The sequence below is a fragment of the Rhineura floridana genome, chromosome 20, assembly GCF_030035675.1.
Source record: "Rhineura floridana isolate rRhiFlo1 chromosome 20, rRhiFlo1.hap2, whole genome shotgun sequence".
Taxonomy (NCBI): domain Eukaryota; kingdom Metazoa; phylum Chordata; class Lepidosauria; order Squamata; family Rhineuridae; genus Rhineura; species Rhineura floridana.
The window spans coordinates 10,727,171-10,743,953 of NC_084499.1; the positions used below are offsets into that span (position 1 = coordinate 10,727,171).

Here is a 16,783-nt window from a genome sequence, read left to right on the forward strand (position 1 = left end):
ATGACAACGCACTCCAAAACTCCTGATGACCTCTCCCAACGGCTTCATGTAGATATTAAAAAGCAGGGGGGACAAAACTGACCCCTGCGGGACCCCATATTGGAGAGCCCGCGGTGTCGAGCAATGTTCCCCAAGCACTACCTTCTGGAGACGACCCGCCAAGTAGGAGCGAAAGCACTGCCAAGCAGTACCTCCAACTCCCAACTCCGCGAGCCTCTCCAGAAGGATACCATGGTCGATGGTATCAAAAACGGCTGAGAGATCAAGGAGAATCAACAGAGTTACACTTCCTCTGTCCCTCTCCCGACATAGGTCATCGTACAGGGCGACCAAGGCTGTCTCTGTGCCAAAACCGGGCCTAAAACCAGATTGAAATGGTTCCAGGTTCAGTCACCGACATTTTCAGGTAGGGCTGGGAATGTCCTCTGTACAAAATTCTGGAGAGTTGCTGCCAGTCAGTGTAAACAATATTGAGCTAGATTGACTTGATTTCAGGCTGCTTCCTGTGTATCTATGGAAGGGAAGTGAGAGAGGGAAGTGTGACAGGGAGCTACTTTGGTTTTGTCACATGAAACTCTCCCTAAAGAGAAGCTCCTTATGAGGCTGTGCAGTGATGGAAGGCTGGGCTGTTTGGTTACGTCTGGCCAGAGGGGATTTTTCCTCCTGAAAATTTAAAATCCCAAGGTGTAATTTTGCATGGTTTACAGAAGCAGGAAACTCCTCTGGGCATCCCTAATGATAGGAACAGTTGCCTCGTGGTGAACAAAGTTGAAATCCTGTACTAGATTAGCACTGACCTTTAGCTCTTGACCATTGGCCCTTGGGCCATGCCTTGGGACAGCTTATAAACCCAAGTCTGCTGTTCTGTGATCTAATCTGTGAATTAAAAAACAAACAGGTTCCATTCAGTAAGATAAAGTTTTGTCCTTGAGTTGAACAAGCATCCATTGGTGGTGCTTATGTTGGTCTCTTCCATTTCCTTTCTTTCTCCTCTCCTTTGTAAATGAATGATGACCTCATCTGCCATGGTGCGAGGGAGAATTTGCCAGCAGGAGTGATAGGTCTGCGAATGGCAACAGGTTGGATTGATTTGCTGGTGAGGAGCCAAAGCAGATGGCTCACAGCCCTTCAGCAGGCTGTATTGAAGACACTTCTGAAAGCTCAAGGGGTCAACAGGATACCTCTTCTGAAAAGACTGTGTACCTGGCCATAGATGCATCCCCCACTGAGTGCCTTGTGACATCCTCAGGCAAGACTCTTTCATGGGAGGTGCATGGAAGCAGCATTCAGTCAGCAGCCCTGAATAGCTGCAGCCACACACGTGTGATTTTTAGCACAAACTAGCATACATTGCAAATACATCCCTCTGCACCAAACGCAATGTGAGGGCCAGAGGCATGGAAGACCTCACAAGAAGGTACACAGTAGAAATTAGATGTAAAGACCAGTACGGAACCTCTCTTTGAGGGAGGTTCATGGAATGGTGGCAAGGGAGAGCCTTTGCAGTTGTGGCTCCATGCTTGTGGAATGCTCCCCCCTATGAAGCCCGCCTGGCACCATCACAAACATCCTTTCCATGCCAGATAAAAGCTTACCTCTTCTCCCAGACATTTGACAGATTGGGATGATTTTGTTGTTTATTGCTTTTAGGGTTTTGCATCATGGGTTATTGTGTGGCTTGTATTGTAACGTCTTTTTATTTTATGTTATGTTTTATGCTGTTAACGTTTTGTTAGCCATTTGGAGATTCCTTCAGTGGCAAGTGACTAATAAAGTGAGCTGGGTGGGAAATCTGACACGTTAAGGACCAAACTATATGGTAGTAAAGGAGATCGCGGATGGGGATGCCCTTTGTGATCACATCCGCAGCAGTGGCATGACTATAACATAGTTAGCAGAATGGTTTGCTCATGTTTCTTTAAACAGATTTGAATAGAATTTTCTCCACACCATGCATAATTATCCATGTCCAATTATGCCATGTCCTCACTTGATATTTTTCCGCCCTCCAAGCTACAAAGCCCTCACATGCCTCCAGCCTTTCCTTGTAAGGGAGGGGCTCCAGCCACTTAATCATTTCCATTGCCCATTGGAAGCAGTGGGACAGAAGGCAGGGAGCCCAACAGTAGTAGAGCCAGGACCAATGGCAGGTAGTCAGCTAATTTTGGTTTTGCCCCCTTCCCTGCTTAGTTCTCCAAGGGGAAACACTGAGACCAAAGAAGAAGAAGCTGGTAGGTAGTCCCACCCCCTGAACTGGATGTAAGTAAGAAGGCAGGCTGGTGATGCTGGATTGGGACTTGCTGTAGTGGACCAGCCTCCACTGGTCATTCCCCTTGCAGTTTCCTATGCCTTTTGCAGCTCTGCGATCTCCTTTTTGGGGACATGATGAAGTAGGAACTAGATCCGTTCCCAGAGTCCCATTCCTTAAGACTCCTTGCAAGGGCCCATCATGATCTACAGGGAATTTGGGATACATAGTTGAAGAATTGAGATTTGGATTGGCGAAATGGCACCCTGGAGGAAGGGGCTGCCCACAAAATAATCCCCTGCACTCTGGTGTTAATGGACACTGGAGAGCCGCTGCTAATCGGAAAAGACAATATTGAGCTAGATAAATCAATACTCTGGCCTGGAATAGGCCAGCTTCCTATGTCCATAATTTAGGGAAGGGACCATAGCTCAGTAGTAGAGCACCTGCTTGGCATGCAGAAGTTCCAAGTTCAATCCCTGGTATCTCCAGTTAGAAGGATCGAGTTGCAAGCAACAAGAAAGACCGGAGATAGCCATTGTGGTGCCCTCCAGATATTTTGGACCACAACTCCCATCAGTCCCAGGCAGCAAGGCCAATGATAGAGGAGCATGTGAGTAGTAGTCTAACACCATTTGAAGGGCAGCATGTTGGGCTATCCCTGGGAAAGATTTTCTCTGCGTGACCATGTTAGCTGCCCTGGAAAGCTGCTGCCAGTTAGAGCAGAGAATACTAGGTAGATGGGTGAATAACCTGATCTGCTAGAAGGCTGTTGAGAAGAAGACCACAGTTTTGGAAGATGCATTATGGGATGTGTAGCAGAAGAAGAAGACTGAGCCAGTTTATTCTCGCCATCCCATTCCTCCTTGAGAGTGTTGTGTGTCCTCACACACACATACAAATACTCCCGATTGGGATATGCAGTTGTTTCCAGTCCACCTTCCCAATCACATGTATATTTGTATCCTGGGAAGTGAGAGAGAGGGAGAGAGGGAGGAGTATTTTGGCCAAGGTTGCAAATAGATGCCTAAATAATCCATTTAATCAAGTTTTCCACAAGGTGTTTCTCGTTTTGTCCAACTAGTAAGATCTTTTTTTGGATGCAGCAGGTTCTGGGCATTGCTCTTAGTCCCCCCTTCCCCATGAGATTATTGTAGGTAGGGGCCTTGCAATGGGCAGTGTACGTGAGTGTGTGTGTGTGTGTGCTGTGCTGTGTTAGTGTGGTTCTGGAAAGTTTATGTTGGCGTTTCAAGTCTTGGGGAAAGGTGACTGAGAAGAGGCTCAGCACATTGAGTTGTATCCAATGCTTGTTCTACTCAGAGTAGTAAACCCATTAAAATTAGTGGGGCGCTTCCGGTGGTTCCTCACACTCCTGAGGTTCAGTTGGTCTTTACTAGGGACCAGACCTTTAATGTGGCAGGCCCTGCCCTGGAGAACTCCCTGCAAGTCGAGGCTGGCAGGAACAATCCCTGCCTGCTTTTAGATGTCTCCAATATTCAGACATGCCTTTGGGACATGAATTCTCTTTCCCAACCAGTATTCATTGATGTTATTGTAATTGTCTATGTTGTATATACCTTGCTGTTTTTTCATGAAAATGTGGCCTAAAAATATTTAAATAAATAAGTAACGTATGGAGGGCATCACATTGGCTAACCCTACACCACACAGTATTTGAGCTGACTCCAGTGATGTGGAGCAGAACATTTTCCACTGGGGAATTTTTCCATGCGGAATTTTTTTTTTCTCAAAACATCCATTAGTAACATGAATGCATATCAACCATAAACAAATATTAAGTAAGTTGGTCAGTTTTAAAGGTTTTTTTTAGCTATGTTTACTAAATAAAAGTAAAATAGCCGTGCTAAATTAGATCATTTCCTGGGGCATCAGAAATTTTTCCAATGTGAACTGAAAATTTTCTAATGGAAATTATCCTTATTCAAACTTTTCTGGAAAACTCATATCACTAACTAGGATCCATATCCTAGTTAAAGAAATATTAGCTGACTCATCAAAATACTTGTAATGGACTAATCAACATTAATCAACAAAATCTGCTTAAATTTGGATATTTAAAATCTACTTTAAAAGGCTTTTCATTTAACACTGTACTCAATTCATTAATTAAAGGTTTTCTGTCCCAAGACTCGTTGCCAGTCTTGATAAACAATGGTTTATCTCATGGATGTGGGGAACCTGTGGCCCCCCAGATGTAGTTGGATTCCATCTCCCATCATCCCTGACCATTGTATATGCTGGCTTAGACTGAACCTTAAATTCAGTTCTCCACATTTCTGCAGCAATCTGCAATTAAAAAAAAAAAAGTCCGTATGAAAATTCTCCAGCATTTTAGTGTGAATTTCTCCTAATAAACACCTTTTTCGAGGCAGTTTTGACTAATGTACACTTTTTTGCAAGCCGTTTCTTGTCATATAATCCATATTTGCATGTTATTTTCACTCATATTTTCATTTTTATGCACACTTTCCCCTAGTATATGCATTTTTTAAAACATTGATTGGTTGGTGAACTGCATTGCAAAATTCAAATAAGCGCCAATTTTGGAGGATGGCTGTGGTTCAGTCCTCATATTGTTTTAGAAAGTGCAAATTTGATAGATTTGGCTTGAACTGTGACCTGAATCAAAATTCTCACCCATGACTAGTATGCACATAGAAGTGGAATTAGCTTTTCCAAGATGTCCTCCTCTCCATACCTATAGCAATTGCACAGCCACACTGGTGAGCTAATCTTCCAGACCAACAACAACTCCAGACATGCCTTCTGTTGCTGTCCAGTCGCTTTTGCCAGATGCATCTTGGGTAAGTCTGTGAAATCCCACCACCACAGTCTGAAAACAAACAGGGAGAGAGAGAGAGATTCTTCTTTAGCACTAAAGCTTCCCAGCTTGGGAGCACTGTTGAGCTGGGAAGGTACTCTGAGTGCCTTTCTTCCCTTTGCTGTCATCACCAAAGGAAGCTTAATTACCACTTGTTTTAATTTTGGCCACACCATAAGCCCATCAATCACTGTGATGTGCAAAACATTATTTGTGCTCCTTAAACAGAGGCAGCGAGATTCTCTCCCTCCTCCCCAACCCCTTCACTTTCTGCCACCTGTTTTACAAATGACCAACTTGATCATGGCCCCTTTGAAGTGCTGCCTCCATCAATCGCCCATAATTTGCCTCTTCCATTACTTTATACGTGCATGAAGTGAATCCTACAATTACTGGGTTTCATTTATTCTGCCGTTGTTGTGCCTGTTGCTGTTGTTGTTTCCCCCTTGGGCTGTGAAGACAAGGAGCTGTGAATGTTGTGTGTGTGGTTTTTTTCCTGGACCTGCCATGCTTCACAAGCACAATTTCTTTCTTTCTTTCTGGGGCGCAGGATACTTTTGATTCATGCTGAAACGTTTCCAAAAACAAAATGAATAATGCCACATTTTGGACAACAGGGCTCTGGAGAAAACCGACTTGTTCCAGCCTGAATGCTAATTAACTTCACCTTAATTTTCATTAGTATTCATTATGTCCAAATTAAAGACAGGCAATTGATGATTACCGCACTTGTCCCAAAGAGTGAAAACGACAAAAGGGTGTAAGCCAGACAAATCCCTTTTGATTTCAACAGGACTTGAGTGTGTGTAAGCGGTGCTGGATAGCACCCCCGACCAGTTCCTTTTGGTGGAAAACAGGGCAAGCTTTTGAACTTCACAGAGCTCTTCTTCAGGCAGAATGAAGAAACGGGCATTCATTTCTCACCTTTTGGAGGGCTGCTAAGGTTCAGGTGGCTGTGTTCAACAGTTTATTCGGCCTTGTGTGGCTTTGAAAGAGGATTAGACAAATGCATGGAGGAAAAGGCTATCAGTGACTACTAGCCCCAATGGCTATGCTCTGCCTCCATGATTTGAGGCAGTATACTTTTGAATACCCATTTCTGGAGGAGGCAGGAGGGGAGTGCCTCTTTCATTTCTTGTGGGCTTCCCATAAGCATCTCATTGGACACTATGAGAGCAAGATGCAAGAACAGATTGGCCTGACCCAGCAGGCTCTTCTTATGTTTTTCCATGTTGTCCTTTGCCAGACCTGTTCACACATGGTCATAGCTCAGTGGTAGAGCCCGTGATTAGCATACAGAATTCACCAGGTTCAATCACAGACATTTCCAATTCACATTAAGGGGAAGAGGAAGGCCTCTACCGGAATTCCACTCTCCATCAGAGCTGTAAACTAGGGCCTTGATGGACAAATCCAGTCTGGTTCAAGACAAATTCCTGCCGTCAAAGCATTAAAGGCCGTACAGTATTAAGACTAGTCTGAGGCTTTCTGGGCCAAACAACTGCTTCCACAACTGCTCAAATGGAATTTAGTCAGTTTGGCCAGATTTCCATCCTGCCTTGCCATTGGCATTCTCATGGTGGCTAAGAATTGTCCCGGGTGAGATTATGGAAACTTGGGATGAATGGATTTAGCCCACCCGCACTCACCCCGGCTTCTGCCAGGTAAAGGTCTTTACAGTAAAGGTCTATGACAGTAATGGAAACTGGAGGGCTGGGTTGATGGTGAAGTGGTATTGTGCAGTGTCTGGAGATTGAGCTATAAATCAGGAAATCCCCAAATCTTGCTTCTGGGCCATGTTCAACCCCCCTCTCTCTTCTGACTCAGTGTCCCATTCTGCAACACAGGGATGATGCTACTTCCTTATTTTACAAGGTTGTTGTAAAGTGGAGCAGGGAACCTTATTCAGCCTGAAGGCCACATATTTCTTCTGCTTCTGGTTGGCAGGGACAGAGGCAAAAGTGGCCAGGAAATTAAGGCAAAGTTTACCTTTGTACGCTAGGCTGGTTTCCACACACACACCTGTCTCTCTCCTCCATCCAGGTAAGGAAGAGGCATGATCACAATTCAAGGACACATTCCAGCCAGGCAAAAGCACTCAAGGAGGGTGTGAGGCAAGGCTGGCGATTGGTGGGAAGAGTGGGGTGTAGCTGTGGAGGGGGTGTGGCCTGGGGAGAGTATCAAGGGGCAAATAAAGAGGCCTGGAGGGCCCCATTTTTCCTCCAGGCCAGAGGTTCCCCACCCCTGCTGTAGAAGTGAAACAATTTTCAGAGCCCAAGTTCATGGAATCACAGAATCATAGCACAGTAGAGTTGGAAGGGTCCTATAAGGCCATCAAGGCCATCCGCTAAAACATCCCTGACAGGTGGCTGTCCAGTTGATTTGTGAATGCCCCCTGTATTGGAGAGACCACCACCTCCCTGGGTCAGTGGTTCCATTGTTGTACCGCTCTAACAGTTAGGAAGTTTTTCCTGATGTTCAGCCAAAATCTGGCTTCCTGTAAGTTGCATCCATTATTCCATGTTCAAGAAGAGATCCTGGCCGTCCTGTGTGGCAACCTTTCAAGTCCTTGAAGAGTGCTATCATATCTCCCTTCAAGTATTCTCCAGGCTAAACAGGCCCAGTTCTTCCAGTTTCTGAATCCAAGATTTTGATTCTTAAGCTTAGCACTCATCCTTTCCCCTAAAGGGTTCCCTGTTCATATTCCAGTGCTGAGTTTTTTCTTTGGGAGGTGGCGCGGGGAGACTTGCCTCTCCCTCTTCTGTGTATTTCTGAGCCTCAAGGATTATATTGCTGGTCCCAGGGCCATGCCAAGATTACCAGTGGCCTGGCTTCCTAGCAACTTTGTGGAGAAGCCACCCAGGAGGGGAGTGATGAGGCAAGACAGCTGTGAAAGCCAGGAGAGAGACAGACCCAGGTGCAGAATGAAAAGAGCACAGCAGAGTGCAGTCGAAAAAGCAGCAGGTAAGACGTTCTTGTTGCAGGGATGGAGCTGGAAGGAGAGGGGAAGTTTTATTATTGTTGGTCATGCATGAAGGGTTGCCAGTTGGTTTTTGTGGTGAGAATCAGAAAGAAAGCCATGTTCGCCTGGGCTAGGACCTTTCTCTGCGGTGTGAGCATGAAAGTCCAGTTTTGGTATGGCTTGGATGGTTCCCTCTCGCATTGCCATGGCGTAGAGAGAATTGGCTGAAGGTGTGTGTATATTTGGGGAGGGGGGGAAGTTTAGAGATCAGCAAGGCCAGGATCTGGTCAGCTCTGCCACTTAGCCGACAGAGGGGGCCCCTGCACCGTCCAGAGTGAGGAGGAATGAAAGTGAAATGCAGAGGGCGGCAGCGAAGGCTGCCAGCTGACCTTTCTCAAGCAGTTCATGGATTTCCAGAGCAGCCGAGGTGTCAGCGGTGTAGAGCAGTCGCAGCTTCCCAGGCGCTGCCGAAGCGAGGCGAGGGGGCACGTTAAAGGGGAGGCAGACAGTACGGCCCAGGGTGGATGGAAAGCCTTGTAGCCCGTGAACCATTTTCTCAGCAGATGCAAGAGAGAAAAGTGAGGGGTAGGGGGAACACAACCATGGCCCCTTCTGCTCCCACTTTGGACACTTCCAAATCTCCTTATTTTGTGGCTTAATAGCCCAGCAGGAGCTGCAGGGAGGAAACTGCTCTGGGGCGTGATTGGGGCATCCTTTCTGCTTGTCAGTGCAGTGCATGCCCAGTCAGGACTGGAGCTTTTCTGGAAGGGAGACAACTCTCCGTACAAAGCACCCCACTCAGCCAGAGGTGCATCCATGCCCATTTACCCACCAACAAATGTAAATCTTACAAAGACCTTCTTCCTAGTCCTGGTCTCTTAAAGCAAAGGGTGCCTGTACACAGGTGTTTGGGAGTATCTTCAGTGACTGTTTGTTTAGGTGGTATTTATTTAATCCTAGCGGAATTTCACATATGTGAGTATTTAGAGGGGTGAGTGGGAAGGGAGGAATCCCCAATTCAGGGTACAGAAGGACGAGTTAAAAGGCTGGCGTCCTGAAACTTACGTTTCCATTCATCGTTCCACTGTGGAAGCCACTAGAGGGAGTGTATAGAAATACAGCAGAGCCTATTTTTTAAAGATCCAGTCCATACGTGCCCTGTCTCAAAACCGAACCCAGCTGGTGAATTGTCCTGGATGGAACATAGATGGCTGCCTTATACCAGGTCCATGGAGCCCAGCATTGTCTACTCTGACTGGCAGCAGCTCTCTCAGGAGGTGGTGTTTTTCATCAAACCCTACCTGATCTTTGACTGGAGACCCCTGGGATTGACCCTGGGCCTGTCAGCAGGCAAAAGCCAGTGCTCTACGCCTGAGAGAGGGCCCCTCCATTACATGTGTGCTTGTTCAGAATAATACTTAGGATTTAAAGTGTTCAAAGGGCTTCAGAGATGTTGTCTTGCCATAAACCCAGCAATGGGGAGGTGCATGGTAGAGGTGAGATTAAACCTGGGGGCTTCCTGATTTCAAACCCAGTCTCCTAGGCACGACACTATTCTAGTTCTCGACTCCAGCCTCCAGGAATCAGACATTATTGTTGTTGTTAACAGTAGTAGTAGCATTTCTCACCTGCCCTTCACTGGTTACAGCATGCAAAAGCACAGTTTAATCAGTATGAAAACACACCCCACCCCTATAAAAGTCCTTCCTGATTGGGATCTGGAGTGGCTCACCTCTTTGCTTCCTCAGGCCCCGTCCCCTGGGGTAGCCCTCTCCGCTGCCCCCAGTTTTTCTTTTCCACTTTGTATGGGTCCTAGTCAGGGGTCAGGGTCACCAGTCTCTGCCAAGGCTCACGTCCCAGCCGGGGAGCCCTTGCTGTCTATTCCCCTGCCCTCTCCATGAGGTTGAGCGGTGACAGGAGCAAGCAGAAAGAGCTGCAGCCTCACCTCACCTTGCTGTCTACCTCTGGTCAATCATGTGGATTGGGGTCAGAGGAACAAGGCAGGCAAATGGGCAGCAGCTGCTACAGCGAGGAGGCAGGTTACCCCCCTGGCACATTGCCCAAAGGCCCCCTGGAACATGCAGTCTCCCAGTCTGCCTCCTCCCGTGGAATACTGCTTTGTGTTCTCCCCCCCCACTTGCTTCCAGCCCCATCATATGCTGGACCCCTCAGTCCTGATACACTCCTCAAAGGAAGGGCCATAGCTCAGTGGTAGAGTATCTGCTTTCCATGCAGAACATTCCAGGTTCGGTCTCCAGGAAGGGCTGGAATCCTGGAGAGCTGCTGCCAGTCAGTGGGCTAGATAGACCAATGGTCTAACTCAGCATAAGGCAGCTTCCTGTGTTCCATTAGCAAATCCTGCTTCCAGTCCACACAAACTCTGGGATGGATGGTGCACTGCGGCAACAGAAGTGAAGAGTCAGAAGCCTTTGCCGTTCACATATGCAGCTCAATCTCCCCAACTTCTCAGGGACTTTCCCAAGGAACGTTTCTACCACAAGAACATGTGTAGAACATGTTGCCAAACTTTCCTTTTCTCTTCCCTAATTCTTGTCGCCCTGGGCTCCTTGTAGGAGGAAGGGTGGGATATTAAATAAATAAATAACTGCTTCGGGCATAAGCATCAGAGGTCCCTGCTGCTATCCATTCACATGGTCCATATTTTTTGGCATATGGCTGATTCTAGTTGAAGGTAGTTCTAAGGTGTTGTTGACAGGTCCTAAGTCCAGTACTGGGGGTGGTTGGGGAGTGGGGGAGTCACCAGTAGCAGCCTCTCTGCCAGACATGAGATAGCATAACTGTAAATACTTGAAGCCAGAAGGCTTCATCTGACAAAACATGTGGTGTGTTGTTACATGTGTCACATGCACATGCGTCACTGTTGCATCCCACCTCTCCCCACCTCCATTCCTCCCTGGGTTTGGAGTTAACATGTTGTCAAAAGGCTGATTCATGCTGGACATAGCAGTCATGTTTGCCGCGATCCGCTGTTGTTTCATTGTCTGTTTTTCTTCATCTGAGATGGAGAGTGCAAAGGGTTTCTGCAGGGCTAGAAGGGTCACCTGATGGGTACTCAGTGGGGAGCTGTGATTTCAACCCATCCCAGTATATAGTGTCAACCCCTTCCAACACATAGGCCTAGTTCACACTAGGGATGGGATCCATTGGCCAGTGCCAGTTCAAAAGCATTCTGTAGACCTAGCAGGCCGGTATCAATTTGAGTGTATTCCTTGTCCGCTAGCCACTACTTTTACCAATCTGTTTTTCCCCCTCGTAAAAAAAATTGATGTTAATGTAAATGTTTGTAAAGGAAATATCAACAATTTAGGAATTATCAATAAAATTCTTCTTCTTAGTACTGATGTTTTAGAGGCGGATTAAAAAACCTGTTTTTCTGAAACAGCTGTGGAAAATTGCTAAATAGAAACTTGATCCCCAACGATAGAGAATAAGCGAATTAATGGGAAATTTGGTACCAAATCCTAATTGGATGGAATTCTAGCACATCCATAGTTCACATGTCACTGTAAGTCAGAGTATGGCTTACTGTGATTCCGGAGAGGAGCTCACAGCCACTTTGTTCCGCCCTGGCCTTTTAGTCAGCACAAGTCAGCAGCAAAACCAAGATTTGACTTAGCATGTCACGTAACCCTGGGATTGTGCTTAAGGTCTCTCCTCCTTAAGCACAACCTGTAACTATCGGACAAACCTTGGCAGTGCCGACACACACCGTACTGATCTAAACAGTCCCATGGAGGAGCAAAGGAGCTGCAAGCTCCTCAGGAACAAGCACGTTCACACTAAGTCATAGCTTTGCTTAGCATGATGTGCAAATGTAGCCATGGAAAGGGAGAATCAGTCCAAATGCTTCTGTTCCTTCTATCTACAGATGTCTTTGTTTTGACAAAACATCCAATGCACAACATTTATTGCTGTCATGTCAGGAGTTCAGCTGTGTGAATACCATTGGGTTTGATTTCCCTTTTGGTGTGGATAGTTGTATTGAAACCTCCTTATGCTGTTTTGGCTGTGGGGGATGGAGGTGGGAGAACTGAAATTGGCGGCTGTACGCTCAAATTGTTGCTTAAGCCTGCTGCAGTGTATGTTTGGGGGGAGGGGATGGTAGCTGGGAATGGAAGCTCACGTTCTAGGACATGGTCTTGAAGGCACATAATGCAACCACCTTGCTGAAGCTAAGCAGGTCTGGGCCTGGATGGGAGCCTGGGGATCCTATCTACTCTGCCTTGAGGTCCATGGTAGGTGGAAGAAAAGTAGGATATGAATGTACCACATACATATATTCTTGCACAAGATGTTTAGGAGGAATTAAGAATATCCAAATACACAACTCACTCAAAGCAGTGAAGAGTTGGGAAGCTGTTACAGCTATAGTTCCTTAAAAAAGGGATTGTTTTGTTTTGTTTAGCAAGGTTAACTTGCTTAATAACACGCTTAGTAATAATATTCTCTAAGCAATGTTCATAATTATTTTCTTTAAATAAATATTTAATGCGATTTCTTACCCACCTTTTGCCAAAGGCCCAAGAATAAAATGTGGTCTTATAAAAGCAAATAGAGCCTTTTCAATTATAAAACACATAAAAATGTTTGAAATGAAACAGAACAATGTATATTTAGCAAAAGAGGAGGGTCCCACAAAATAGATAAAGCCCAGCTAAAACTCACAAAACTATTTTTAAATACATAAAATAATGAAATAGAAAATGCAGATAAAATCAGCAATTTAGTTTTTTTAAAAAAATGAATTTAGATAACTAAATATTGAGTGTCCATGGATATCCAAGACCAAATGAGGAACTGTGCAGAAATAAAGGGGCAGATTTCCCACTTCACCTGGTTTTGAGTGAAGCCACAAGTTCTCAAGACTTGCTGTCTGATTATGTATCTGCGTACACAATAAAGTCCGGACATAGTCTGACTTTGTGCAAGCAAATCAGGATGAATGCTCAATAAACAGGTTGTCTGGAGATGCCTAAATAAACTTTCCATTAGTTCCATTAGTTTCCATTAGTGGAAAGTTGTTTTCAATTGGTGCTTCCAAACAAAGTTGTTTTGCTCCTGAGCAGATCCACCACAAACAAGGTGCCAATTGCAAGTTCCCAGAGTTGTATATGTTTCGGTGGGAATTGGATAGAACTAGCTGAGTGCCACATTTAGGATTGGATATGTAATGAAGTGGAACAAAAATGTTAGCGATCCTGTGGCTTCTTTCCCCTCTAAGACTAAACCCATTGCCAAATTGCAACATCTGATTTACCATGAATGGAATCTATAAGTAGCCCATCTGATTTAATAGAGCTCAATGTTTACACAGAGCACTTAATCTTCAAAGTACTCAGCAAACATTTGATAATTCTCACAGCACTCATTGGACATAGGCAAATAGGTATTGCTAATCGTAGGCAAATAACTTTGAGAGATAAGTCAGACAGCACTTTAGCACTGCGGAAAAAGTCACAAATTATTCTTATTGGTAAACTCTTTTTTTTAAAGTATATAAAGTTCTGTTTAAAAGTTGAATTGAAAATATAAAATAATAATATAGTGTCGTAGCTCAGAGGTCAGAAGTCACAACATAGAAACATAGTCCAAAGATAATATCCAAAAATATTAGTAGGATTTTACTTTTACATAGGGTGCAATCCTGTATCCACTTAACTAGGATTAATGTCTATTGGGTTCAGGGGGCTTTCTTTTGAGTAGACATGTATAAGATTGTCTTGCCAATAAATAATAAACATGTCTTGATAATAATACACGTGGATATGCTCATTTAACATATGGAATATTTAAAACATTAAATATATGCTATTAAAAAGCAGTAATCAGTCATTTTGAAAAATAAGGGCTGCAGTCTTAAACACACTTACTAAGGTTTTTATCCCATTGACCACAGTGGGACTTATTTCTGAGTAAATGTGCATAGGATTATGCTTTTTAAGATGAATGCAAAAATAACAAGACCACCTAGTATTTGCATAGTGTTTCTGAGTGTCTAAAATGCTGCATGCACGTTCAGTTGTTGTAATCCTTACAACAGACCTGTAAGGTAGGCCAGCTATTATTATCTCCATGTTTCAGGTAGAGGGTGAGGAGAGAGAGAGGCATTGCTAAGAATTTTTGGTGAGCCACCATCAAGTGATGCGAAATTCATATCCATCAGTCTGCTTTGCAAAGTCCACCGTCTTGTATCAAGATAAAAGCTCTGTTGAGAGCTTCAGCAGTTCTGGTTTCACCCCTCCACCTTTTGTTATTAATGCAGGTGGACTAGGCAAGAGATGGCAGCAAGGGACCTTACTGCTGCTGCAATCGTATAACCAGTTACTTGGGAGTAAGCCCCACTGAGCCCAAAGGGACTCGCTAATTTTGACTTAGGCTGACTTGGGCGCTTGTGTATCCTCTCCTTCTCTTCCCACCTTCCCCACATCCGTTTCTCCCAAATTTGCTTTGCTTTGTTGCCCGTCTCCCATGCAAGAAGAAGCTGAGTAAGAGAGCTGGTCCATTGTTCCTTGGCCTAGAAGCAGAGGAGGCCCATTCTGGGTCTGTCCATTTGATTCCGCCTATTCAGTGTCCTGAACTTACAAGATCTGAACAGGGTGGTTCATGACATATGCTCTTGGAGGTCGCTGATTCATAGGGTCGCCATAAGTCGTAGTCAACTTGAAGGCACATAAGAACAACAGATTCAGTGTCTTGTTTGTTTGTACTGAGTTGTGTCCTGGCCTCACAGGCTTCACAACCCACCCATGCTGACCTTGAATTTAGGACCTCTTTCCTCCTTGCCCCAGGCCTTGTCGAATGAAGTGGGTGCAGGAATAGGGTTGAGTTCTGGCTTCTCACCTGCTGATCAGGATTAGCTAAGCCAACATTGCAAGGGGAGGTGTTATAATTTGCTGGTGGCTGGAAGCAAAAGTGGAATTACCATCTGCCAGAAGCAGGCAGGAGGCATCGTGACTCATGGGGGGGTGGGGGGTGGCAGCAGCAAGGGGGGGGTTGTCTCTGAGTCAGAACCTCTGGGGGCTATTCCAAAGCAGAGCATCTCACGCACTGACTGTCATGCCAGATTGGACTGGCTTGGATGTCACCATTTGGCAATCACTTTGTGTCTCCTTAATATGGATTCATTTGAAATGCACACCATCCTTCCTTCTCTCTCTCCATCCCCCCCACACTTTCCCCAGCTTTTTTACATTCACACAGACCTCATCTGCAACCGCAGGCAAAGTTTTGATAGTTGGGAGTTGGCAGAATTTAGCATTACACTGAAATGCCAGCATGTTGCTTTTAAATAAGGTTGTGCTCTTTTTCCCCTCAGTTCTGGGGGACTGCATGCGCCCACATCTCTAGGTCTGTGTGGTCTGCGTCTAGATTAGATTTTCATCCACTTGTGGCATTGTAAAAATGCCAGTAAAGTAAGTGAACTTCAACATTCCATGAGTGTGGAGTCGCCTCTCTCATTCTCTCCTTGTTTATTCCTTCTCAAACACATACTGTAAGGCATAAACTAATGTTAATATCCTGTATGGTGCTAATTTCAGAGAGACAACAGTCCAGGAAGTGGCTTACACACGTGAGAGAAAATTGTAAGTTAATTTTACTGCATCTGTCAATGCAGTGAAGTTGCTTGCAGTTTAAAAGAGGTGTTAATTCTTTTTTCTGTCTTACAGGGGATGGTTTTAATTCTGGAAAATGTGGTTCATTTCAGACATCACACCCAGCAGTGGGGGAGGAAGTTCAACTGTTGATTTATCTCTGTCTCTGAATTTACAAGCCCTCCTTTGCAAATGGATTGCAAATCAGGATCAGAGCCATTGTTTGAAATGAGTGAAATGGGTTTCCCAGCTATGGTTTTGTCACAATGATGGGACCATAGTTATGGCCATTGCTGTGTATTGCTGTGCTATGGACACAAAAATGAATTTGTGAAAGTGAGTGCTTAAGAGTATACCAGACTCCAAACAGGCCAGCAGCCTTAAGCCATAGTTTGCCTGGTTTTTCGCTTTGGAAGCTCAAAGCAAGGTTTGGATTCTAAACTATGGTTAATACAAACCACACCTTGCCATCAAACCTCTACTAAAAGAAGAATATTATTTCAAGAAAGTATAATCTCAGAACTAAACACTGCTTTGCAGCAAAATGCTGAATATTATTGTTATTATTATTTATTTATTTATTTAATTTATTAGTCGCCCATCTGGCTGGTTGTCCAGCCGATTTGATTTATTAAAATTGCGGTCAATGACCCAAAAGTGGTTGTCCAGCCACTCTGGGCGACGTACAAGATAAAACAATACATTAAAACATTAAAATTTAAAAACATAACAGTAAGAAACCTAACCCACCCCAAAAGCCTGCCTGAAGAGCCAGGTCTTCAAGGCCCGGCGGAAGCTCATCATAGAATATTCATTTGAATTCCTTAGTGAGCCACTGTAATGAATGGCAATTAGTGAAGTGACTGAAGTACCTACCTGCATAACAGGTGACATCTCCTGAGGCTTATGTCTATGCAACAGCGCAGGCTTGCAAAGCTCCGCTCAGTGGGAGAGAACACACTCGTAGATGGCTCAGATTCAATCCCTGGAATCTTCACTGAAAGGGACATGACTTCTGCCAAAAACTTGGTCCAGTCGGATGAGGCTATGCTGGGTTAGAAGGACCAATGATCTGACTTAATATTTCATATGTTCAGTGTCCTAGAACCAGCCTGGAC

General features: G+C 44.9%; 1 protein-coding gene across 5 annotated transcripts in view; it reads left to right on the plus strand.

The window, feature by feature from the left end:
• The window catches only part of ASTN2 (astrotactin 2), a 773,365-nt gene that overhangs the window by 623,012 nt on the left and 133,570 nt on the right, over positions 1 to 16,783 (plus strand). The window contains exon 20 of one of the 5 annotated variants that reach the window (XM_061604311.1): positions 4,974 to 5,047. The exons of the other annotated variants lie outside the window; for them this stretch is intronic. Coding sequence (XP_061460295.1) covers positions 4,974 to 4,996 — 23 coding nt within the window. The 3' untranslated portion in view covers positions 4,997 to 5,047. Of the gene's footprint in view, positions 1 to 4,973; positions 5,048 to 16,783 lie in introns of those variants that run through there. 5 annotated transcript variants of the gene reach the window in all.